Raw genomic sequence first — 26,774 nt, 5'->3', positions numbered from 1 at the left:
TTTTGTCTGAGCATTCTAATTCTATGTCATCAGTCCACTTCTGCAGGAATCCACAAAGCTGGGGTATGACTGTAGGAGGGAACCAGAGCACCCTGTGCAGACACGAGTGCAAATACCACACACTCACTCCCAAAGCCAGAATGCCCTGGTACACAAGTCACCCAGGTCCCTAGCACAAAAGGTAGCAATGCTAAGAACTGCCCTACCACCCCAATTGCACACCTTTGAAATGTTGACCAACTGGCTCATCGATCTTTCTCTATAGTTTCCAATGATGTAACTGCTTCTTTCAAGCCTATTCAGTCCCAGAAACCAACAATTTAGTAAATCACTTCAATTTGTCAAATGGCTATCCTATTAGGACTTGCTGAGTTTCTTCAAATGCACTTGAGGATCAAAGCAGCAATTTTGGGTTTACAATCTCTATCTAGAACTTGTGAATGACTTGGTTATTAGGAGAGACTGGATAAATTGAGAGGAAATCATGAAGGGGCTGACAGGGTAAATGGGGATAAATTGTTTTCACTCACAGCAGAAGATGCCAATGTGAGAACATTTTCACGAGGTGGTTTCAGTCTGGAATGCGATCTGATGTGTTGGAGGCAGGTTCAATGGAGGTATGGGGAATGGCACTAAGCTGTGATGCTTGTTTGGCGAGCTGGTGCAAACAATGGGTCAAATGGCTGCCTTCTGCTGTTGTGCTAACTGCAAAGACTGTAATTTGTCACAATTACAAATGCTTTCCCGTGGCAGTTTGCATTCTGAAATCCAGACCAGGTTTTCTTCCCCAGGTTTTCTTCCCCTACACTTTTTTTTGGTCCAGGATTTTACACAGCCCCTCTTTGTCTAAACTGCTGACAATTGCTTTAACTCTATTTCCCTAGGCTCTTGTAAAATGGCATCAAACTTTTTATCTACTTCCTGATAAAATGGCATCAAACATTTTACCAATCTGGTTACTGCAATTGTCACAACACTTGGTCAGAGGTTTACAGCATGGAAATGGGCCCTTTGGCCCAATTTGTATCCTAAATTAGTCCCAATTGCCTGCATTTGGCCCCTCCCTTAGCAATGTTTCAATAATAGCTATAATATCCCAGTCCCATGTATCCATCCATGCCCTGAGCTCATCTGCCTTGCCTGTCAGGCCCCTTACATTGAAATAAATGCAGTTTAATCTAGACTTCCCTTGCTCTCTGCCCTACTTTCTCAGATTATCTGTCTGGTCATGTCTTGTACACTGTTTTATTTCTCAGCCTTACTGGGCCCTTTGAGTTCTCCACAGCCTCTGTACTGTGGCCCTTTTTTGACTTTGATTTCTCTGCCTTTCACTTTCCCCTCCCCTTCCCCCCCCCCTGACCTCCAGCATTTCTCTTCCCCCGGCCACAAAACACGCTACTATATTTTTCCCCACCCCTGAGGACATTGGTTGCAAGCTGCCTGGTTTGTACTGGTCCCACCTCTCTCCAAATCAGTTCCAGATGTCCCAGGAATTTGAATCCCTCCCTCTTGCACCATCTCTCAAGCCACATTCATCTTATCAATCCTCACTTACTGACTAGCATGTGGCACAGGTAGCAATCCTGAGATTAGTTTAACTCAGTTCAGCTTGTAGGACCTCATGTTTACCTATATTGTTTGTTCGTTACTGGATGTTCATCTCTTCCCCCCCCCCCCCCCCCCCCCCCCCCCATGTCCTGTAGCTGCTCGGGCATCCTTGACTCTTGCACCCAGGAGGCAACATGCCATCCTGAAGTCTCGTTTGCATCTGCAGAAACACCTGTCTATTCCTAGAGTCCACTATACTATAGCTCTGCCACCTTTGTTTCCTGCCCAACAGAGCCAGCCATGAACCTGGTTGTTCCCACCCTCTCCCAGTACAATCCAAAATGTTCTGTTTTGGAGAGCCGGGATACCCTGCACTCCCTCCTTACTCATCCTCTGTCCGGTGGTCACTCATTTCCTATCCCCTCAGTAATGCTTAACTGCTGTGACCAACTCGCTGAATGTGCTATCCATGACTTCCTCAGCACCATGGATGCTCCAAAGTGAATTCATCTGCAGCTCCAGAGCTGTCGAGCAGTGATCTAACAGGAGCTGCAGTTGGACACTTCTTGCACGTGAAGAACTAGACCCTGGAAAGGCCCCTGAATTCCCATATCGCAAGAGGAGCATGACACGGATCTCAGATCTACAAGGCTGAGAATAAAGAAAAACTACTTGCCAATCATTTACTTGCTGGCTGTGACATCACGGTTGGTTTGTTTATTTCTTGCCTCTCATTTGCCCTTGAGTCTCCTTTTAATAGGTCTGCCTCCCCACCTCCTGCCCCTCTGCACCAAATTCCCACTCGGTTCCAAATTCTCAATATCCTCATTCTAGCTGAAATCTCACTTGGGCTGACTGGTCATGCACAAGCTCTCTGATCGTGTGCTTGCTTAACCTACAGCCTTGCATACAGCTGGGATGACTCGCGCAGCAGTTTAAAATTCCTGTAATCACCCCTTTGTTTACTCTTTGAATTCTTCTGAACAATACCTTGATCTCTGTTCACTTAACTTCAGACATTCTTTCTGTCCCAATTTCCCCCTAGTTATCTGGATTGCATCTGTTCTTAGAAAGCGTGTACCTTTTGTCCCTTGTCCTGTTGACTTTCTCTGAGCAAACTTGAGAGCTGTTCACTCCTGTCTCCAATTGCAATCAAATTAGCTAAACTTAAAACTACTTCTGTACTTTAGGTTGCTGAGCAACCACTGCTAGTTTATTTACCCTTCATAACATAGCCCTCTCTAAGCACATTAGAATCACAGGAATTGAAACCAACCTTTACACATGAGACACCTTTGTCCAGTATGAATCTAACTAATATATTCTATCCTTCCAGCCACAGAAACATATAAATTAAAATGTTATTTCTAATGTTTATCAATAAAAGTCTAATTTTCTTAAAGCTACCTGTTTTCCTGTGCCCCAGAATTGAAATGCTGGTCCGAATCGGAGGTAAAATCGGGTGGCCATTCATGGGAATTCAGTTCTAGAATTTTGTTTCAATGATATTGAATCGTCCTTATCCCTTCTAAAGAGACTGATATTTAAACCATCAATTCAGCATTTCTCTGATTGGTGTAATCACAATTACGGGCTGTCATTGGGTTAGGGACGAGCTCATGCAATTGTGTGGCAGTTCTGTTTTGTGCATGAAGAATGCAGAGCAACTCATTACACCTATCTATCCTAAAGGATATCAGCTTAAATATTAAGGTGGCATCTCTGGGCTTAAATTTGCTGGACCCCATGAAGTTGTACTTTAACTCCATCCATTTCCTTCCACTTTCATCATATTTGTATCCATTCCAGGAGAAATTACATTTGACTTGGAAAAGGTAGCGTAATCCAAATTAAATCTTAAGTCACAATTTCATGAAGATGCCTGTAGCACTCAAATTTCAAATTCTAAATCTGTCAATACCACAAACGTACAGTTTCTCGGGTAGTTTATTTGTTCGTTTCTTCAATAAAATAATGGAAATCTTGGTATGTTGGAGTAATGGTATTTTGGGATATTGGCACATCAGTTTATTGGGATATTCCTTTATTTGGATATTAGAATACCTGCATGTAGAAGTCTGTGTCCCATTTCACTTTTAGTCGGTCTTCATGTTTCTACGAGTCATAAAGCTGTTTTTATCTGTTAGCTTTGTCACTTTTCTAGGTTGATGTGTTTAAACTGCTGAGTCTTGTTCTGCTTTATCAGTGTCATTCTTGCCTATTTGGAACATAGGAAAAAGATGGGAGCAAATCATACAGAGCCTCAAGCTTGCACCACCATTCAATAAATTATAACTGATCACCTACCTCCACTCCTCTCCCACTCTATCCCCATATCCTACCCAATATTTCCCCCATTCTTTTACTATGAATGTATATTAAACGGAAATGATTGGGAGGGGGACCTCAAAGTGCCCACACTTGGAGCAGCGGGCCTTCCCCCATATCAATGACTATCCGAGCATTCCGGCCTGCTGAAAGCTGGTGATCAATTGGGTCCTTGTACTATGCCCACCCATGGCCTCAGATCGCCAAGGGACATAGGCACACGTGAGTGATGGAAGAATGGGTTTTGCAGGATTGGGGGTCATAGGTGGTGTTTGTGGGTGGGGAGGAGGGTCAGCAGCCAGGGCAAGGGGTGGCTCTCAGCAGGCTAAGCTCCCTCTTCCACCCCTCCCACCATTCCAATGCCAGTTCCCCAACTCAGACACTGACTGCTTAGCAATGAGGGATATACCCCTCAGCACCCACTCCCCATCCCAGTGTCTACAAGCAAACAGACTTTTGCGACTGCCTGGGCAGAGCATTTCCTGCCCACTGCTGGGTGAATACCAGCTAAAGCAAGATAAGACCTTTAAGTGGGCATGGATTTTCTATTTAAACACCTCAATTGGCAATGGGGCAGGAAGGCTGTCCCTGGGGCATGCCATTATGGCCTTAATTGAGGCAGTGGCAGGAAGGTGTCCTAACACCTGATTAATTGCCCCCCATCTTCAAATTCACCATGGTGGCGGGGCTATTATCTGCCCATTGTCTCCTGTCTGTCTTTTATGTTTGACTTCCAGCCATCTCCTATTTTTTACTTGCATATTATTTCAATCATCCTATCATTTTTGAAATATTGGTGTATTCCCACCCTCCCAACCACCCCAGTATTATGATCCACAACCAGACCTCAATGTTTTCTGGCATACCGGACAGGAACCCCAATCACTTTTTTTTAATTTGTAAAACTGAGAGGAAAGGATATTTCGCTCCAGGAGTGATTCCAAGCACAAATAGGAATATAATAATAATCTTTGTTGTCACAAGTTTTTCTGGGGAAAACCAGAGAGGGAGAAAGAGCAGCTTCTTTCATTTGAGCATCCAGGACTCCAACTCTCCTTCCCCTAGCTCTCTGAAAATCATCCCACTCAGACAGGTTCTAATCACCGCCTGTTACCAGGCAGAAAACAGCCTTTTGACAGCCAACCAATCGAACGGAGTCCCACTGCTTTCTCAGGTGCTAAAAACTTTTGAGTTCTGCTGTTCTCTCTTGTAACTTTTGAATTCCTTACTTCCCCTGCTCGACTTAAAAATATATCTTGGATTGGGTGCTGTGCAATGAGAAAGGATCAGTTGGCAACCTAGTTGTGAAAGAACCCTTGGGGATGAGTGACCATAATATTATAGAATTCTTTATCATGGTGGATAGTGAGGTAGTTGATTCTAAGACTAAGGTTCCTGAATCTCTATAAAGGTAACTATGGTGGTATGAGGCATGAGCTCGCTATGATGGACAGGAAAACATTACTGAAAGGAAGGGCAGCAGATAGGCAATAGCAGGCATTCAAGGAATAAATGGGTGAACTCCAAAAGTTGTTTATTCCTATTTGGTGCAAGTGTAGAAAGGGAACCGTGGCCAAACCATAGCTTACAAGGGAAATTAGAAATAGTATTACATTCACAGAAGAGGCATACAAGTTAGCAAGAAAAAACAATAGACTAGGGGATTGGGAACAGTATAGAATTGAGCAAAGGCAGACCAAGGGATTGATTAAGAAGGGGAAAATACAATATGAAAGTAAGCTAGCGGGGAACATAAAAACTGACTGTAAAAGTGTCTATAGGTATGTGAAGAAAAAAAGATTAATAAAAATTAATATAGGCCCCTTACAGTCAGAAAAGGGGGAATTCATAACGGGGAGCAAAGAAATGGCTGAGGAACTAAATTTGTACTTTGCTTCTGTCTTCACAAAGGAAGACATGAATAATTCACCGGAAGTTCTGAGAAACACAACTTTTAGTGAATAGCTGAAGGAAATCAGTTTAGTACAGAAATAGTGTTAGGAAAATTAATCGGATTGCAGGCGAATACATTTCCAGGACCTGATCATTTTCATCCCAGAGTATTTGTCGAATTGGTTAGCACTGTTGCTTCACAGCGCCAGGGTCCCAGATTCAACTGCCGGCTCGGGTCACTGGCTGTGCAGAGTCTGCACGTTCTCCGTGTCCATGTGGGTTTCCTCCGGGTGCTCCAGTTTCCTTCCACAAGGGCTGAAAGATGTGCTGTTATGTGGATTAGACATTCTGAATTCTCCCTCCGTGTACCCAAACGGGTGCCGGAATATGGCAACTAGGGGCTTTTTACAGTAACTTCATGGCAGTGTTAATGTACTACTTGTGACAATAAAGATTCTTATTATTTAAGGAAGTGGTCCTGGAAATAGTTGATCCATTGGCGGTCATTTTCCAAAATCCTTTGGACTCTTGAATGGCTCCTACAGATTGGAGGGTAGCAAATGTAATCCCGCTATTCAAACAGGGAGGTAGAGAGAAAACAGGGAACTATAGACCAGTGAGCCTAACGTCGGTAGTAGGGAAGTTGATGGAGTCCATTATCAAGGATTTCATTTTACAGCATTTGGAAAGCAATGGTATATAGAACATAGAACAGTACAGCACAGAACAGGCCCTTCGGCCCTCGATGTTGTGCCGAGCCATGATCACCCTACTCACGGTAGGGGCCTCACGGTAGCATGGTGGTTAGCATCAATGCTTCACAGCTCCAGGGCCCCAGGTTCGATTCCCGGCTGGGTCACTGTCTGTGTGGAGTCTGCACGTCCTCCCCGTGTGTGCGTGGGTTTCCTCCGGGTGCTCCGGTTTCCTCCCACAGTCCAAAGATGTGCGGGTTAGGTGGATTGGCCATGCTAAATTGCCCGTAGTGTAAGGTTAATGGGGGGATTGTTGGGTTACGGGTATACAGGTTACGTGGGTTTAAGTAGGGTGATCATTGCTCGGCACAACATCGAGGGCCGAAGGGCCTGTTCTGTGCTGTACTGTTCTATCTGTTCTATCTATCTATCTAAACCCACGTATCCACCCTATACCCGTAACCCAACAACTCCCCCCTTTAACCTTACTATTAGGATACCACGTGCAATTTATCATGGCCAATCCACCTAACCCGCACATCTTTGGACTGTCTTATAGTCAGACAAAGTCCGCATGGATTTATGAAAGGAAAATCATGCTTCACAAATCTACTGGAATTCTTTGACAACGTAACTAGTGGAGTTTTTCAGGCAGACCCAGTGGATGTGGTTAATGTGCTTTCAACAAGGTCTCAGATAGCAGATTACCATGTAAAATAAAAGTGCATGGGATTACACAGAAACATACACAGAAAATAGAAGCCGGGGGGGGGGGGGGGGGGGGGGTGCATTTGGCCTTTCTTCACTAGAAATGTGAGGGGGGAATCTCATAGAAACTTATAAAATTCTAACCGGATTAGACCGGGTGGATTCAGAAAGAATGTTCCTGGTGGTGGTGGGGTAGTCCAGGACTAGGGGTCACCATTGGAATATAAGGGGATAAACCTTTTAGGACTGAGGTGAGGAGAAATTTCTTCATCCAGAGAGTGGTGAATCTGTGGAATTCAATACCACAGAAAGTAGTTGAGGTGTTAACTTTGTGTAAGGAATTAGACATAGCACGTTGGGCTAAGTGGATCAAGGGATATGGGTGGAAGGCAGGTTCAAGGTATTGAACTTGATGATCAGCCATCAGCAAGCTCAAAGCGCCAAATGGCCTCTTCCTGCTTCTATTTTCCATGTGTGTATATGTGTCCATTAAATATCCATGATCAAAATGATAACAGCAAAATAAAGGAAGGAGAAAAAAGGGAATCAACAGGAAAGGCCCTTATAAAATCAAAATCCACTTTTAAATATAATTAGCAAACACAGGATTACTTTCCTATCTTTGAATAGTTATTTTAAAAGGCTGTTGAACAGAGAGAGCAAGATCCTGTCAGATTAATGATAATCTCTGACCGCCTTTTACAGAAGCTGCTGTTCAGCACACAGCTAAACTCAGACTCTGCCTGTTACAGACTTGGCTCCTCCCATTAATTACATCATCCCCATTCCACTCAAACCCCATGACCTACTTGCTTATGTTTAAAAACAACGGGTGGGATTCTTCAGTCCGCCAGCTGTGTCTTCCAGCGTGGCACGCCCCCGCTGACCAATGGGGTTTCCATTGTGGCCACCCCATGTCATCAGGAAACCCTCAGGCGTGGGTATGCTGCTGGCAGACCGGAGGATCCTGCCAACTGAGAATTCCGCTGAATGTCTCTAATTGGCGTCTCCCCAGGGAATCCCCAGAAATCACTAAAGAAAAACATTAGGCGTCCCTTTGCAAACATATACAGGTTGGAAAGAAGGATTCATTCACTTTTACAACATCTTAATTGCACCCTTAATTGCACATTCTGCAGCCATAGTATCCACCTGTCTTTTATACCAGGATTTAAAAAAAATAATACTACAGCAGATATATACACACTGTTATGGGCCAGAGTTAGAAAACCCCAAAGTGCATCATGTAGTTCACCTGACCCACAACTTTTAATAGATTGTAGTTATAGGGGGGTCCACGGGCCCACTCTGCAGGTGAGATGCAACAGAAATCTTCAGTACTTTTGAATTAAACAATGTTTATTTATGAAACCAGTTAACACTTTATAAACCCACAGTAAACATCTTAACAACTATCAACACCAATAAATACCCCAAAGAATACAGTACTCTATACGTAACTCTTTCCTTGCAACATCCATAAGGCAAAAGGGACCCTCTTTTCAGAAAGACATCAGGTTTAACTTCACTACTGAGAATAGTTACCACTTTGAAATCACCAAATGAACATTCATAAGCTTGCAGAGATTCACACACATCTTGCTGTGATTGCAGCTTCTCCAAAACTAAAATGAAACCAAACCCACCCTGCAACAAAAAGCCTAAAGCGAAAGTAAAAAGCTGACAGACAACACAGCTCCACCCACACTCTGACATCACTGATAAACACCCATTTCTTAAAGGTACATCCACTACAGATATTTTTATAAACACCTATTTCTTAAAGGTACTCTCACATGACAACACCCTAAGCCAGACTTCTAAAACCATTAGTGCACCAGATACATATACTATATATACGAAATTCCTACATTCATCGCATTAGCCACTTGTCCTGTTATATAATACAACTCATTTGTAAAATCTTCCAGTCCTGACAAAGAGTTCACATGCTTAAAACAACTAGTTTGTTCTGCCAGTAGATGCTACTTGATGACCTGCTAAGAGTTTCCAGCATTTATGTTCTTGTTTCAGGTCTCCAGCAGCTGCAGTATTTAGCTTTAAGGTAGTTTAAAAAAAAAACAATTTGAGACTAATATCTGAACGATCTACACAGAGTGATCAGCACAACAACAATGACTTCCACTTCCGCCAAATGCCCAGGAATAATTTAAGAATCAACTGGACGGTGCAATGGCGACATGGGAGCGTGATTCTCTGGAAAGCTTTCTCAGTGTGGTAGCGAGTGGGACCTGCCACGTGTTTCCCAGTGCTCGGCACAGCAAGACCAGCAACGCAATGCAGCATTATTGGTCCACTTAACAAGGCCTCACAGGCTTCACATCGCAAATAAAGGTTCGGCAGCCCACCGCTAACAAGGTCGAGCAGCGCTGAGACCCAAGATGTGGAGATGCGGACCTGGGGAGGCTCCTAGATGCAGTCAAGGCCAGGACGGATGTCCTGTTCCGCCGAGAGTCCTGGAGAGTGAGCCACAGGGCAGCCAGTGCCGCCTGGGATGAAGTGGCATCGGCCGTCGGCTTGGGCAGCATGATCAAGAGAACAGGCCTCCAGTGCCGCAAGGAGGTCAACGACCTACACTGGGCTGCACACGTGAGTTGACACCGCCCCCACCCAAAACATTTCCACTCCATGCAACCAGCCCCCAAACTCTACATTAGCCTCCCCATCCCTCCCTTTACCCCTTCTTCACCTCCAAACCTTCCTTCACACCACCACCACGTCTGTGAACAACACATGTGACTAACAATGCCCTCTCTGTGTCTCCGCAGGAGAAGCTGTCCCACAATTGCTGGGAGAGGACCCAGACTGGCGGCGGGGTGACGGACAGAGTAATCCTCACCTCCTTCGAGGAACGGGCCCCGGAGGTGATGGGGGTGGCCGAGGAAACAGCGGTTACCGATGCAGAGGTCGGCACATGCCACAGAGATGAGGATCTACCGGACCCCACCCGGTCGACCTGTCAAACATGAGTTGTTAATGCATACAGATTGATCCATCCCTCCCACTGACCACGTGTCCATTCTCCCGCAAGACCTCCAGCCGATGGCGCCGGAACATCGGGCGTTGTCTCCCTCTCTCTCTCTCCCCCCCCCCCCCCCCCCCCCATGCCTTCCAGGAGAACACCTCAGAGGAGAGCTCTGAGGATGCCACCATCGATGCGTCACAGCTGTTCATCTCCAACCCCCACCAGCGCAGATGCACGCACCTTAGTGGGCAACACTAGTGGTCAGGCTTCTTACACATTATGGTAAGCCCCACACAGTTGCTGATGTACATCAGGTGGAGGCAGGAACCCCAAGGTGAGACAGCAGTCAGAGGTCTGCTGGGTCCCAGTCAGATTCCGAGCCTCTGGAACAGGTTTACCCAGAGCTGATGGAGACGTTAGGGTGCAGCCAAGACATTCAGAGGGAGATGTCAGCAACACTCCAGCAAGTCCACAGTCGTTTGGAGTAGACCCAGAAATTATGGGCGCAGGTGTTGCCATTAGTAATGTGTGACAAAAAGGCCAACACTGCTAGGGTGACGACCGCAGTGGAGAGCCTGGTGCACGATGTCGGCAGCACGAGTGGAGGTGTCCAAGATGAGGCGCAGTCGATGATGGACATAGATGAGGGCCTCGGCAGATGCTGAGGGGCATGTCCCGGTCTCAGATGGGAATGGCCGAGGCACTGTGGAGCTTGCCCCAGTCGCAGGTGGGCATTGCAGAGGCACTGCAGAGCGTGGCCCAATCACTGCGGAGCATCGCCAACGGCGGCGACGCCATAGTGCAGACAATGGGTAGCCACCAGGGCTAGGAGAGCGAGGGCTCGATCCAGCTGCCCCTCCTTTCCAAGGTGACTCCCAGGGCCCTATAGGCACCGACCAAGGGAGGAAGGGGCATCGGTAGCCACCAGCTCCTCCCATGTTCCACCCCTCTGACGAAACCGCAGTCAGCACCCGGAACAGGGTGGCACGGCTGTCCATGTGCTGCCATTAAGTGCACCAGTGCCCTCCAGCCCCAGTGCCCCTAGGACGGCATCAAAGACCACAGAACGTGGCAACCAGCTGGCTGCCGCCACCTCAGATGTGCATCCTCGGAATAGACTTAGACGTAGCGGTAGAGCAAGGAAGGCCAAGTATGTTGAGGATCGCTGAGAGGGCACTGGGAGGGGAGTGTCCATGGGGGGGGGGGGGGGGGGGGATAATGGGGCGGCACCATCGGGAGAGTGAGGCAGTGGTGTACACTTGCACGAGAAACATTAAAAACGCTCACTATAATCAATATGACGCCTCTGGCTCTTTGTTCCGCGATGGCAAGTTAACCACCAATCCCATGTACCATCCCCCCAGATGTGGGGTCCTGCAACTCCCCCCGCATCCGCCCCCGCACCTGACAAGACCTGCCCACCCAAACCTGGCCGTGGTGGGGGGGGGGTGGGTGCCTTCACACCGGACCACACACCATGCACCCCAGACATCCGAACAGAACATCGCCAAACCCCAGCTAAACAATTGCCCCGGGCTGGGTCCCATCCTCTGGGTGTTTGGAAGTTGGCTGCTGTATCTGTGGTGCTGCCGTCCGCAATGTTCAGGCACAGTGTCCATGCATCAAGGTGTGTTTGGGATGCTCGGCAATGAGCCCCACATGCTGCATGGCCCGCCCACGGGGATCCACTTAGGATGCATGAAGTTCTCACTTAACCATGATTGCCAATTGCCTATTAGCAATAGCCTTCAGTTGCATGGCCAGACGCCTCCGTGTGGGAAGACAGGCAGGGACTAGGGTTGCCTAGGAACCGGAACACACGATCCAGGGGTGGCATGGAGAACCTGCACAGGGTTGCCCCCCCCCGTGCCTTGATATTTTAAAAAAGGAGTAATAATGGGTGCCAGCGCGACCACTTGTTGGGAAGGCAGCTGGACCACGGGAGGTGTTGGATATGGGGTGGTTCCTTTTAATTGTATGGAAATAGGGCTTTAAAAAAATTTTACTGTACCCAATACATTTTTTTCCAATTAAGGGGCAATTTAGCGTGGCCAATCCACCTATCCTGCACATCTTTGGGTTGCGGGGGTGAAACCCACGCAAACACGGGGGGGGGGGGGGGGTGCAAACTCCTCACGGACAGTGACCCAGAGCCAGGATTGAACCTGGGACCTCGGCGCCGTGAGGCAGCAGCACCAGCCACTGCGCCACAGTGCTGCCATGGAAATAGGGCTTAAGTGCTAATTATTTATTGGTTTCTCGCCAGGCCACGGCGGGATCCCGATTTTGCCTATGGGAGCGGGTCGATCGCATCACAAACGGTTTGACGCCCGGCGAGGTTATCGTTTTTGGCCTCTCCCGATAGTCACCGTCCTCGTCGTGGTCTCGCTCGAGCGAAACGTGCCCCAGGACTGAAAATGTGAGTGAAGTGAGTCAAATTGGCTCTCTGGTCCAATGTGACTGTGTGCTTGTGGCCAGCTGATTAAAGCATAGCTGTTTTGTTATACTACACTCCTTTGTGTTTCCAGGAAATTTCATCAATCAAACTCTTCCAGGGTAACGTGGAGTAAGTCCCTCCCCGCGTAGCCTGTTGCAACCCTCGACGTGACTTAAATAAACCAAACCCCGCCTCTGATAGTCTTTCATTGGTCAGCAATTCAATCAGTTTCACTCCCTGCACATTGATTGCTCAGATATTCTGACAAACACTCGGTGTGCCCCACCCGGATCATGTCACAAGCCTTTTAAAATGCAGTGCCCCACACCAGGAACTGAATTTGTAGAGAGTGGAAAGAACAGTGCAAGTGCCTGAGACCAGCTGGCAAGTTCAACATTAAACTTTCTGCCTATTTCCCAAACTTTAATTAGTTTATTTTGTAGCCTCCCGATTGGGTTCCAAGCTGGCCTTTGCTGTTCCAAGAATCTCCTCTGGTGCATTTTGTCACAAGCAGACTTTTAAAGCAACTTTGTACTGAAGGGATTTTCTGCCCAAATTGGCAATAGACAGGCTAACTGTAAAAGTTGCTCTGAATCTGTTCTTAGTGTCTATTTATTTACTCCGGCATTATCCCACCCCCGGCAGCTGCTAGATAGCTGACCGAGAGAGTTGAACTCGCTGATTTTGTTTTTTTTCTCTCTCATCCCAATTTATTTCTATTAGATTTCGCTGATTTTGTTATGGCGTCGGAAATGGCCGGAAAGGTTGAAGTCTCCGAACTACCCGAGCCCCAGGAGAACGGAGAACAACAGGTAAGTGTGGGGCTGTGCAGTTCCAGCTTTCTGACTTGGTAACCCGTAGACTAGTCACTAACTACTGCAAAGGGTGGCCTGAGAAATCCTCCCATTGTGTATTGTAAGATGATCAATTGCTTTCACATTTAAATGGAAAGTATAGTATTACTCACTGGGCTGTTGTGTGACCCTTGGCCTAATTTGTAACAAACTTAAGTTTCATTTCCTTGAAATACAAAGCTGCAAGTTTGGGTGTGTAAGAGCTTCTTTTGCAACAGTCAGACTGTTTTTTAAAAAAAAAATCTAAGCAGCAAACTTAGAATGTGGCATTCATTCTAAACAGAACCTCATTCTTCCACCCCCCCATTCATCAAAGCACAGGGCCCTATCCTTAACTCCCAAATTCTCAATTTTTTTTTTTGTTAATGCAATTGTTTATTGCTTGTAATCTTTTTAATAAAACTAGTGTTTTTGTTTTAATTTTTATTGAATTCTCAAAGTTACAAAGGACAGAGCAAGCCCTTAATCCACCTGCTCGCTTGCTCCAAAACAAATTCGCATTGAATCCGATTCATGACCTCCACATGAAAGATATACACGAAAAGGCATTGCACTTGATTTTTGCCAAAATATATTTTGGGGTAGTGCAATGGATAGCGTTGCTTCACAGCACCTGGGACCTGGGTTTGATTCCTGGCCTGGGTCTGTGTGGAGTCTGCACGTTCTTCCCCATGTCTGTGTGGGTTTCTTCTGGGTGCTCTAGTTTCCCCTCAAGTCCTGAAAGATGTGCTTGTTAGATGAATTGGACATTCTGAATTTGCCCTCGGTGCCTAAAAAACTTACCCGAACGGGCGCTGTAGTGTGGCAACTGGGCGATTTTCACAGTAACTTCAGTGTAGTGTTAATGTAAGCCTACTTGTGACACTAATAAAGGTTATTGTTATTATCTAGCTAATGATTGAAAATGGCTGAATGAGAAGCTGGACAATCTCAGAAGGTCTGACAGCATCTGTGAAGAGAGAACAGAGTTAATGTTGAATCTGGATGATTCTTTATTAAAGCCAGAGAGAACTGGAAATGATCTATAATGTTGTGTGGGGGGGGGGGGGGGCAGTGATAGGTGGAGATTGAAAAAGATGTCATGGGCAAAAGGACACGGGGAATGTAAGTATGTGGTGAAAATGACTAAGAAGGGTGCTGTTAGTGGCACATAAAGACATCAAAATGTGCTCGTGGCAGAACAGGGGCAAGTCGTGTGTCAAAGGTCAACTTGGAACAGGGAACAGATGCCCTTGGGTGGGGGAGGGGAGTCAATGCTGGGGGGAAAATGAATCATTGGAGAGAAGCTGGTGTTGTATAGGGTTTTAAAAGACTGAGCAAAATGGGGAGGAGAGATGCACTGTGAGGCTAATGTGAGGACTCTGTCACCAACTGAATGAAGGGATGAGGAGGTTCAGATGGAGGAGCTTGCAGAATGAGGACTGAAGTTGGGAGAGGTGGAAGTCTTGTGCAGCTGGGGAAAGTGGGATGGTACCTTGGATTTTGTCTGGCTGTTTGGATGACCTTAATCCTTTGTCTCCCCACTAGGTCCTAAAGCAGAGGCAGTGGCATTGTGGTATTGTCACTAGATTTAAAAAAAAAAAAAAAAAAAAATTTTTAAGAGTACCCAATTCATCCCCCCCCCCCAGGGCAATTTAGCGTGGCCAATCCACCTGCCTGCACATCTTTGGGTTATGGGTGCGAAACCCACAAAAGCGCTGGGAGAATGGATTGAACCTGGGACCTCGCCGCCGTGAGGCTGCACGGCTAACCAACTGTGCCACGTGCTGCCCTTGTCATTACACTACTTAACCAGAGACCCAGAGTAATGCTCTGGGGACCCGGATTCAAATCCCGCCACTGCAGATGGCGAAATTTGAATTCACAAAGTCTAATGATGACCATGCCATTGTTGTAAAAACCCATCTGGCGCACTAATGTCCTTTTCGGGAAGGAAATCTGCCGTCCATCTCTGGTCTCGCCTACATGTGACTCCAGACCCACAGCAATGTGGTTGACTCTTAAATTACCCCCTCAAGGGCAATTAGGGATGGGCAATAAATGCTGGCACAGCCTGCAATGACCATGCCCCATGAACAATCTTTTTAAAAAGCTGTCATGCATTGAGCACAATGCTACAGTGGAGGCTGAACCAGTGTTATAAAAGTTTATTATGTAAGGTTTTGTACTCTGTCCCTGTTTTTGTAAAGTCTAGGATCCTGTATGCTTTAACCGCTTTTTCCGCCTGCCCTGTCACATGCGCATGTGTTAACTAAACATGTTCCAAATGGGAGAGCTGACTATATTCCTCTAGTATAGTTTCAAAATCGCTACTTCATGCTATCTGGGGAAAGGAAATGCAAAGATTTAATTGATGCAAAGCAGATTCTGGGATGATCTGACTATTTGCATATCAAATCAAAATATGAATGGATAGGACAGGATTGATTTACTTAAGGAGCCATAGATAGCTTTAATTCTGGAGGTTTTAAAAAAAGTTGTGGGGAGGGATTACATTTGGTGTTGTGCAACTAAAGAATTCAATTTGGGGGTGGGGGGTGGGATTGCAGATCTAGACAAGCTACACCCTACCAAAGTTGGGGGGAGGGGAGAAAGAAAAATAAGAGTTGTAGGAAATGGGATTGGTATTTCATTAGAATGTCTAATTGCTCATAGTTGGAGAGAGATGTGATGTTTTGTGGTCAATAACCCTTTTCTGCCTGAGAACCTAAACTAGTTGGGCTGACTGCCCAATTTCAGTATTGTAACTTCTATTTCTTGCCTGCTTTAAGGAAGACACTGGGTACAGTATCTCAAGTGGTAACTGTAAAACTCTGATGCAGATGAAGAAATACCCGAGATGCTTGCACTAAATGTCCAAATTAACGTGCTAAAATCCTTGCACAACTATCCTTCAGGATGTTTGCGCAATCTTTCCTGTATTTCCTTACACTGAGTATGGTATGTTGCTAGAAGTCCAACTGATCTCTCTGGAACAGTATTGAGAAGCATAGCATTATTGGAATGATTTGCTTTGCAATGATCTGGGATTCCACAACTTGTGTGTTTCAGAATGTGGTGAGCAGAGTGACCAATCTGCCACTTGTGAGCTCGGCCTACGACATGGTATCAGCTGTGTACAACAGCACCAAGGAGAACCACCCATATGTGAAGACTGTCTGTGATGTTGCTGAGCAGGGAGTGAAGACCATCTCTGCCGTGGCTGTCAGTGGTGCCAAACCAATTATAGACAAGCTGGAACCTCAAAGTAAGATTGGAGCATAAATTACTTCAGCTGACTGGGATTTAAAGGCAATAATGTTGCTTCAATGGGGACTGGATGTTAAGACTAAAATAATTCATGTTTTGCTTTAGGACACTTGGCCACATAGAATTTTGAAACATGAGTTTGTTCAAGCCAGCCTATTGGGCAGATGAATTGAACTTGGTACCCAGCAATTATTAAAAGAAACTAGGACTCAAAGCAAATGAAAAATTGTTTTTAAAACTTGTTAAAAATGGGTATAGAACTATTGGTTAACAAGTATGATTGAGTTATAATTTCTAGTTGCCACATGGCTCCACCCTAGTAGAGGGATAAGCAATCAAGTGTGAATTCTGCCTCCGATCTTAAAGTCTAAACACTGAAGTGCTTTTATTTAATTATTAAACTCTTATCTGTCCTTCTGAAGATTTAAAACTTGTATGGTAGTGTATTTGGGTACACATCACTGACTTTCGGATTAAAACAGTAATTGGGGAGCTGCAAAAGATCATGTTTTTAAATTAAAAAAAAAAAAACCAAGAGATCCAATAGTTGTTCCTCAACCAACGTCACAGATTTAGTCATGTTGGGACTTTATACTGGTTTGATTCAGCATTTCACCATATTACAAGTGACTACTTTTGTTCTTATTCTGCCAAAAGTACCAGTTTCATGTCACGTCTGCTGCTAAACACCAGAAATCATTGCATCATAAAAGAAAAGTAGGAAGTTATTTTCTGCATGGATGAGAAGGTTCAGACTGACTAGATTTGCATATTGAAGATTCAGTTTCATAAAAGCCATAGATGATTCCTTTGCATTACCATTAGCTATAAGAATGAACTGAGCTTTATTCAGCAGCTCCACCTTCCTGACATGTTCCTTTCTAGGTACGACCATATATTTCAAAAGAATCCTGGGCACGTTAAGCTTTGTTCAATACAACACTTGCTGACCAAGCTCAACATGAAGTTATCATGCGCCACTTGGGTGTGAAGCCTGCATAATTGGTTCCCAAGTTTGGCTTTTGTTTTTACCTTTTATCACAATGATTAGGGTGAAATTCTATCAAAGGTTATTGCTATGATTGTGTGTCAGTACAGTTCCATCGTGAGGAGTGACTTGATAATATAAGATCCTGAAATGTCTGACCAGGTGGATGTGGGAAGGATGTTTCCTCTTGTGGGTAAGTCTGGACCTAGGGGCACTATTTTTAAAATTAAGAGTCACCCTTTTAGGTAGAGGTGAGAAGAAATTTTGAGGGTTGTGCATCTTTGGAACTCTGCCTCCGAAGGAAAGATGGGGCCATTGGATATTTAGGCAGAGGGGTCGGTAGATTCTTGTTGAGCAAGGAGATCAAAGGTTATTGGGGATAGATGGGAATGTGGGGTTCAACACAAATTGATCAGCTATGATTCTATTGAATGATGGAGAAGACTGGGCCAAATGGCCGCCGTCTGCCTTTTGTATGACTTTAAAATCTGGTTTCGATTAGCAAAGCTTTGTGGCTACAATATTTTATTTAAACTTTTTTTTGGAAATGTTTTTTATTGAGTTTTCATATTTTATATCCAACAAATTATTAGATAAAAACATGCAAAAATTAACATGTATATTTACAGGTAAGCATCTTCATAATAATAACTGTGGCCGCCCCCGCCCCCTTTAACCGGCATACATATTTTGCATTCCCCAATATGGCCGAGGCACATGTTGTTTATAGGCATTTATTTACAATTTGGTTTTGGGCCTTAGCTTGCCATCAGACTGTCGCTTGCGGCTTTGTCCTTCTTTTTTTCTTGGAATAATTTTTATTCAAGTTTTCAACAACAAATTTTATCACAACAGAGAAAAACAGTAACCCCTCCCCTCCAATACAAAAACAATAAATTAACAAAAAAAAGAAATAAGCGTAAAACCATGAGAACAAACCCCCATAATGAACCCGTAGCCCTCCTCTTCGCCTCTCTTTCCCTCCCCCCCCCCCCCCCCCCCCCCCGGCTACCTTCCCCTGATTCCCGTCCATTATTAACCTTTTTTTATGTTAAAGTGATGACTCCAACTTCCACGTTCTCAGCCCTTCTTTAACTTTCTGGCTAATGCTAAATTTGTAGAGTGAGTCAACTTGACAACACTTTACATTTGTTTGTCTCTAAGCCAAGGCTCTTCTGTGCTCAGTTACAGCAGCTAATGAATATGCCTGTAAAGGCCTGGATAAACTGGAAGAGAAGCTTCCAATTCTTCAACAGTCCACACCCCAGGTAAGAAACATCTACAAAATAACCCTGCAGATGGTACCTAGCTTTCAGAAGGATTGTAATGTATCCTGGTTATAGGAGGAATGTACTTCCAATCCACTAAAACCACTTTTATTATGATGCTGATGAAAAAGTTGTAACTTCTAACTCCATCTTTATACATCTACTTGGATGATGTGCCATTAAAAATCAATAAATGCCCAATATTTTTAATTCCCCTTGTCTATTAATTTCTAACTGGACACTCTGACCTTTGCATTATGTTCATATTCAAATATTGGCTGACAATTTTATTTTTAAAATTCTGGAAGTATCTAATTGCACAGGTCAATCTGACTGATTGACCAGCTGCATCTGAATCCATGCACATTTTTATTGCCTCCTGTCCTGAATGAATTAAGGAGCTGGATAATGAGAACCCTAATGTTCATTCCAGAACTTGATGATGTTTGCCTTCTTTTTGACTCTACTGTTTAACTAATTGACTAGTCTTTCAATGTACTGCATTGTCATCTTTTTATTTAATTAATACAGGTTGTTGCTGATACCAAAGAGCTGGTTTCATCCACCATAACTGGAGCAAAAGATGCCGTCTCCAACACAGTGACTGGAGCTAAAAATACAGTGACTGGGGTAGTGGACATGGCCAAGGGGGCAGTGCATGGTGGCATTGAAAAGACCAAGACTGTGATGGTTGAAGGAGTTAACACGGTCATAGCATCCAGAGTAGGGCAGATGGTGGTCACTGGTGTTGACAACGCACTCAATAAATCTGAGGAGATGGTTGATCATTATCTTCCTATGACTGAGGAGGAACTGGGTAAGTAAGACGGGGTCATTTTTACTACCTCCTACTTGTCTTGATGCTTCATCCAAAACAGTCAAGTTGGGTCTTGCATGTACCAATAATCATTCTATATACTGTCAACCTTGGGCATGTATGGCCTCTTAAATTTTAAAAATCTTTCTGCAGATTTGCATTCAAACTTTCTGTTTACAAACCAAATGTAACAGATTGCTTGTTGCCACTTATTCCACTATTTATTTCCTGCTTTTCCCCCACTCCATAATCTAGTCAAATTGTTCAATAGCTGAATTGGCCATGCTAAATTGCCCCTCGTGTCCAGGTTAAATGAGGTTACAGGGATAGGGCATGGAGCTAGCCTAGGTTGGGTGCTCTTTCAGAGGGTCAGTACAGACTCAATGGGCCAAATGGCTTCCTTCTGCACTGATTCTATAATTTCCCAAAAGGAAAATGGGTCTTGTAAGCCTCAAAAATATCATTCACTTCAGCATAGGGAACATTTAGAGCACTTGCTTGACTCTTCCCAAGGTCCGTAATGGCCAGGGGCTCTTATTTTCCTTCTGTGTAGGAGGCTTCAGACTGCAGGAGTATTAAACCCCTCCAATAATGGTAAATTCTACCTTCAATTAGAAATGATAACTGTTCAAAAGTTGTAATTTTAAATGCAGGTTTGACTAAGTATATTCCATCATGCAAACAGTTTCACTTGAGAACGTTGAGGGTGGGACTTGAACAGCACAGTGCTAATGCTCATCAAACTTTGAATGTCAAACCTGTTGCGAATAACTGCCGTGATTGTCAATAATTGTGTTGCAGCAAAACTGGCTACTTCTGTTGAGGGCTTTGAGGTGGCTCCAGCACAACAGCAGAGTTACTATGTACGCTTGGGATCTTTATCTTCAAAGATTCGTCATCGAGCATACCAGCATTCCATTTCCAAGATGCAGAAGGCCAGGCAAAGCAGCCAAGACATTATGGCTCAGCTTCACAACACAATGGATCTGGTAAGAGTACATCCTACTGCTTGGTGGTTTTGACATGGAATGGAGTCTTCTTGCCTCTGCAAGAATCTGCCATCTGGCCCAAATAAGGTCCGGTAGTTTTAACCTGCATTGATATCTTCCGGTTCCATATGATCAATCTCTTGTATCCCATTGCGTTTCCCCCCCCCCCCCCCCCCCTGCCCTTGCTCAATAAGAAGTCTTACAACACCAGGTTAAAGTCCAACAGGTTTGTTTCAAACATTAGCTTTCGGAGCACTGCTCCTTCCTCGGGTGAATAGTGCAGTGCTCCGAAAGCTAGTGTTTGAAACAAACCTGTTGGACTTTAACCTGGTGTTGTAAGACTTCTTACTGTGCTTACCCCAGTCCAACGCCGGCATCTCCACATCATTGCTCAATAAATTATAGCTGGACTAAGGCTTATTAAAGGATCCTCTTGTATATTTCAGGTACTGGAAGGTAATGTGCTCCTCTTCTTTGTTTTTAAAAAAGAAAAAGAAATTGCCACCAGCTTAAGGCATGTCTCTGCTTCGTTACACAATGGATAAAAATGCTATGCGGCATTGAACCATTACTAAAATGGGCAAGGCTCCGCCCCAAGAAATGGCTTTTCACTTGCAGCAAGCCATTGCATATTTGCTTTGTATACTAGATATTTCACTATTTCTAGCAGAATGTCGCACTTCATGCCAATAGTTGGGTTCATAATGGCTTGTAACATAACTAGGCAGGACCTGCTGCTGGGGTCAAGCAACATCTGGAGAGCTAAGCAGTAAACATTTGCTGGGCAGTCAATGACCCTTCACGTTGTTCTAATGCAAGTCATTGATCTGAACTTCCTGCTTTCTCGCATCTAAATTTACGTGCTCATTGTAACAAATATGGACTGAATTTTCCCAGTCCCCTCTGCTTGGTGGAAGTGTGCCTGGGAAAACGTGCAGGTTCTATATCCAGTCTGATGCAGTCCTACCACTGGGGAAGTTTCCCATGGGCGAGGTCAGGATGCCTGTTGAATGGAGGCAGATGGGCATAGCCACTTTAAAATACTTAAACCTCAGGCGTACCAGCATTTTGCTGACAGCAGAGCAACACTCCCACTGTGGGGAGGTAGTCAAGGCAATGGAGGCAGCCTCCTGCTGCAGGTGTTGGGGTGGGTACATCTGAGCCGGAGTCTTCATTTTCCTCAAAAGGGCACTGACCACATCAAGGGTACCAAAATCCCAAATGTTGCTCCCTGGAGGAATTCTCCTCTTATCAGTGTGGTCTCCCAGTTAAGCCTCTCTGAGGGTAGCTCCTGTCTATTTTGAGGCTGCTTCTGTGCCAATCTATTTTGACAGTGCCCATCTCTTCCCTTTCAGACTGCTAAAGCTCTGGAGTTGCCATCCCTATGATTTTGGCCATAAAAATCAGGAGCCATCTAAGACAAGTGCAAAGGTGACTAATTTAGAGACCACCTCCTTGAGGAGGGGGAAGGCATGGGTGGGGTGGGCAGGGGCAGGGGGGAGGAAACAGTTCACCCAGCGATCTGTTTCCGACCAAGTGTGAGCTTGTAATCCCTGGTGTCCTGAAGCCCCGTAGGGAAAATCCTGACCGATATCTTTAACTTGTTGGCGTTCAAGTCTGACTAACGGACGTTGCACTGAGGGTGGCACTGTGGCTAGCACTTTGCCCCTCAGCACCAAGGACCTGGGTTTGATTCTGGCCTTGGGTGACTGTGTAAACATTCTTACCATATCTGTATGAATTTCCTCCAGGTGCTCATGTTTCCTCCCACAGTCCTAAACTGCGAGTTAGGTGGATTATGCCAGGTTGCCCCTTGGTGTTGAAAGATATGCCAGTCAGGTGGAATTGCATGGAAGTGGGCCTAGGTAGGTTGCTCTTTCAGAGGGTGTGTGGATTCGAGGGGCCTCCTTCTGCATTGTAGGAAATCTATGGTTCTATGAAAGTATGATGTGGAGATAGATGCTGGCGCTGGACTGGGGTGAGCACAGTAAGAAGTCTTACAACACCAGGTTAAAGTCCAACAGGTTTGTTTCAAACACGAGCTTTCGGAGCACAGCTCCTTCCTCTGGTGAATGGAGAGGTATGTTCCCGAAACATTTGTATAGACAAAGTCTTTCTATGAAAGTAGGTCTGGAGGGATTGCACGTTGTACTGTCTGCCAGTTCAATTTTTCAGCACTTTGTGACCACTCCAGCTATATATGTATTTTTGCAGATTGAGTTGACTAAGAAAGGAGTAGATTCAGCAAATCAGAAGCTGCATGTGGTTCAAGACAAATTGCATCAGACCTGGATTGATTGGCAGAAGAAACAACCAAAGGATCAAGTGGAAGAAGGGGCTCAGAAACCAGAAGTAAGGATTCAATTTCATTCTGGTATCAATGGTGGAGATTGAGGCATCGATTGTACAGGACTCTTTGATTCAAAACAGCCACCAACATTTTGAGATTCCTTTTATTATACACGAGGATAAACCCCTTCATTTCAAAGCTATTAAAATTTAAAGAATGCTTGTTTCAGCAGCAGACGGTGATGTGATACCTGACACTTGCCATAATGTGAGCCTTCGGAAACATTTAAGTAAATGTTGCCCTGACAGGTAGCAAAACATGTCTTTGTGCTGACTCCCGAGATATTTTTCCCTTTTGCTTGCCGTATAATTGGGCTACACAGCGGTATCCCTAATTTGAGAATCTATTATTGAACATCTGAAACTTGCTTTTAAACCTTCAAATTCTCACTTCAGTGCCCTGCAAAAAAAAGCCATTTGTGCTCGGACAATCCAACCAGTGGACTCTTTGTGACTCAATAGGAAGGGCATAAAATGTGGCTTTTTGTTTTGTAAATTTTTGATGTCTTCTACTGGCAAGGGTATTGCAAATCCTTTTGAGTGGGTGGTGGTGGGCTACTGCCTCCTTCAACCGCTATAGCCCTTTGTAGAGATGGTACCACTTGGAGGAGGTGACATGACTTGGCTGCTCTTTGTCCCTCTTGCTGGTAGAGGGGAAGGGAAGTTCTACCAGGAGTAAGCTTGATGGAAATGCTGCAGTATACTTGGAGTAGATATTAATCCATGACACCCAAGTACATTGTTCCTCCAGCCTGGAAGATATTCCTTGGCTTTCTGAATGGGATATGCAATTGGGCCACGTTACCATGTGCAAGAAAAGTAGGAGGTAGAGGAGAGCAAATCTCAACTGCTTAAGACCGAACCGGTTGATTTTTGTTACCATTGCCTCAATTCTCAAGTTTGATTTTTGAAGAAAACTGAGTTTGATTATTACAGAGGACAGTCACCTAACCAAGCACAGAAATTTCAGACCCCTCCAATGATCTTCAGGCAACACCTTGAAGGTGATCGAAATTCTAAATTGTCTTTTTTTTTTGTGTATTGCAGCAGCTTGAATCCCAAACGTTAACTATGACTCGAGGTCTCACCCAGCAACTACAGACCACCTGCCTGACCTTGGTTTCAAACGTACACGGCCTCCCTCAGCACATTCAAGAAAAAATGCAGCAGATCCGCAGCACCGCAGAGAACATCCACACCTCCTTCTCTGCTGCCAATTCCTTCGCTGATCTCTCTGGGCAACTCCTGGTGCAAAGCAGAGAGCAAATGCTGAAGATCCGGGAGTCCATGGACGGGGTGATGGATTATGTGCTACACAACACTCCCCTCAACTGGATGGTGGGTCCGTTCGCCCCTCAACTGACTGAGCGCCCTCAGTCAGAGGAGATTGAAATGGATAAAGTTCAGGAATAGATGCGACCTGTCTGACTATTTACTGTGAGTGGTTACTCCGCAGGGCCACACTTGTAGTAGGTTTGGCATTTGAGCTTTGAATTGATCTTGCTGTTTTGACTAAATTATATTTCTCTCCTACATAACCTTCCTCAAACGGTATCTTTGTCTAACAAATTGCATGTGTGGCCCTGATGGGATTCTGTAATCTTACTCTTCTGACTGAAGATGTATACTGACGCAGATCAAGTAGCATCTCTGGGGGATGGGGGGGGGGGGGGGGGGGGGGGTGGAAATGATGAGCAGTCCAACACCTTGATAAATCTACATGGATGTACACATCTGAATCCTAAAGGTGAAGTTTCAATTGCAATTCCTTTCCAGTAAGCTAATTATTCAGACAAAAGGTCAACAAGCTGAAATTTTCAGTTTCTCTCCAGTTGCTGTCTGACCTGTTTTAATGCTCTTCATTCCTACTGCATTCTAAATTGACAAATTCAGAAAATGTATTTTGTAACATGTGCCAACAGTAGATTTAATCTTTTACCCAATTGTGCAATTTTGTTTTAGTCCTGGACCTGACTGAGAATGAACAATATTGATCTAGACTAACAAGTCACCAGCATCTTGAGACTATAGAAATTTCAAGACCTGGTGTTTAATATTTCATGCAATTAGTGACTGTACTAATTGGAGAATTTGACCATTTGTATTGCAAAGTATTATCCTGCCAAAAGAGTTTGACTTTACTTTTGTAGTTTTTCATCTTGTGATCCATGACTGAAGCTTTCTAAAGTGGCTACTGTGAATGATGTATCTGTACAATTGATCTGATTTTTAAATACACTTTTCATTTCTAATCATCCAGAAAGATTAATACTTTCCCAAGTGTCACCAATCTGAAATGGGTACAGGAAGGTAGGGTAAATAACCTAATACAATGGTTTTTTTTGTCATAAATGAACCAGAACTTTTACTGAAGAGTGTAATTCTCCAGTTAGGTGCTATGATCCAAGTGGATGCCTAGAACACTAAATAATACTAAACTGCAAACATTGGGTGGGTAGGAGAGAAGATGCAGCTAGGATAGAAATGCAATCCAGCATAGTGCCTTTTTTCATTATCTCAATTGAACTTCATCATCATCGTCATTTTTGCAGTAATCAATGGGGGATATATGGATACCACCATACCCTGGGTCTCTGGATGATTATTAGTCCAGTGGGGATGAAAGCAAATTGCTGCAGATGCTGCCATCCAGAACAAAAGCAGAAAATGCTCGAATCTGAAAGAGGAAATGCTGGGCAATCTCAGCAGGTCTGGTAGAGTCTAAATGTCTCTTTGTCAAAGGTTCTGGGGACCTGCATTTGAATCTTACACCACAGTTGATGGTGAAATTTGAATTGAATAAAATCTGGAACTAATGATTACCTTTGGCCCCAACAACCCATTTGGTTCACTATTGGGGAAGGAAATCTGCTGTTCTTGCCTGGTCTGGCCTACATGTTACTCCAGATGCACAACAATGTGGTTGACACTTTAAATGTTCTCAATTCAAGGGCAATAAATGATGGCCCAGCAGCTGACGATCCTGCAATGGCATAATGATGAGACTGTTATGTTGGTTGAATACTCTTCCAAATAGTGCTGTGTTTTTTTTTTTAACCTGATCTTGAAGCTTTGGCAGATGCCATCCTTTTTGAATTGTATTAAGTCACTGCAGTACAATACTGCATATCAGATAGACTCTTAAACAGGCAATGTTCTGACCCCCAAGGTGAGAGTGTTACCAACAGCGCTACAGCTATCGCATTTCAGTATTTTCTGCTTGGATTTCCAGAGGTACAAGATAAATAGTTACATATTAAAATGTGTAATTGAAATACTATTTGTGATCAAAAGAGGGTTTCCTTTGTTACAGGTTTTTTTCCTTCGTTAACAAAACATCCATTTTGCAGTGCATCCTATTACAGATGTTATGCTTTCATAAAGATCCACTAAGTTGGAAGACTGATGCAAAAATCTGAACTATTGTACTAGGTGATTTCCAATTCTGCCCTTGTGAACTGTCATTGCTTAGCCCAGATGCAGGGATACCACAATTTTGTCTAGTATGTACATTCAGCTCCTGGACAAACAGTCTCTGTTCTTGCAGTTAGACAGTACAAAGAGATTAAACCTAGAAAATCTGCCCTGGAAGGTGCAGATCAAGAACCAGCAGAGGTTCTGGAAGTTGAAAGATGGAAATATTGCATCATTGATTGTTGGGTAGTTGC

The 26,774-nt window shown here is 44.5% G+C and overlaps 1 protein-coding gene across 1 annotated transcript; it reads left to right on the top strand.

The window, feature by feature from the left end:
- Positions 1-12,872: 12,872 nt before the first annotated feature.
- On the top strand, positions 12,873-26,384 carry LOC119953260 (perilipin-3-like). The gene is made up of 8 exons (XM_038777326.1): positions 12,873-12,976; positions 13,316-13,404; positions 16,498-16,693; positions 18,869-18,951; positions 19,483-19,768; positions 20,570-20,757; positions 22,972-23,109; positions 24,154-26,384. The coding sequence occupies exons 2-8, from the start codon at positions 13,333-13,335 to the stop codon at positions 24,517-24,519; spliced, it is 1,329 nt and encodes a 442-aa protein (XP_038633254.1). The 5' UTR covers positions 12,873-12,976; positions 13,316-13,332; the 3' UTR covers positions 24,520-26,384.
- The last annotated feature ends 390 nt before the right edge of the window (positions 26,385-26,774 follow it).

The sequence above is a fragment of the Scyliorhinus canicula genome, chromosome 18, assembly GCF_902713615.1.
Source record: "Scyliorhinus canicula chromosome 18, sScyCan1.1, whole genome shotgun sequence".
In the NCBI taxonomy this organism is placed as follows: Eukaryota; Metazoa; Chordata; class Chondrichthyes; order Carcharhiniformes; family Scyliorhinidae; genus Scyliorhinus; species Scyliorhinus canicula.
The sequence above is the reverse complement of the archived record's forward strand: the minus strand, read 5'-3'. Positions and strand labels throughout refer to the sequence as shown.

Excerpts from the sequence above, each read along its gene's own strand:
- LOC119953260 (XM_038777326.1), top strand. The coding sequence starts at position 13,333 with ATGGCGTCGGAAATGGCCGGAAAGGTTGAAGTCTCCGAACTACCCGAG. Across the intron at positions 13,405-16,497 it reads AGGAGAACGGAGAACAACAG|AATGTGGTGAGCAGAGTGAC; the intron begins GTAAGTGTGGGG and ends TGTGTGTTTCAG. Across the intron at positions 19,769-20,569 it reads TATGACTGAGGAGGAACTGG|CAAAACTGGCTACTTCTGTT; the intron begins GTAAGTAAGACG and ends ATTGTGTTGCAG.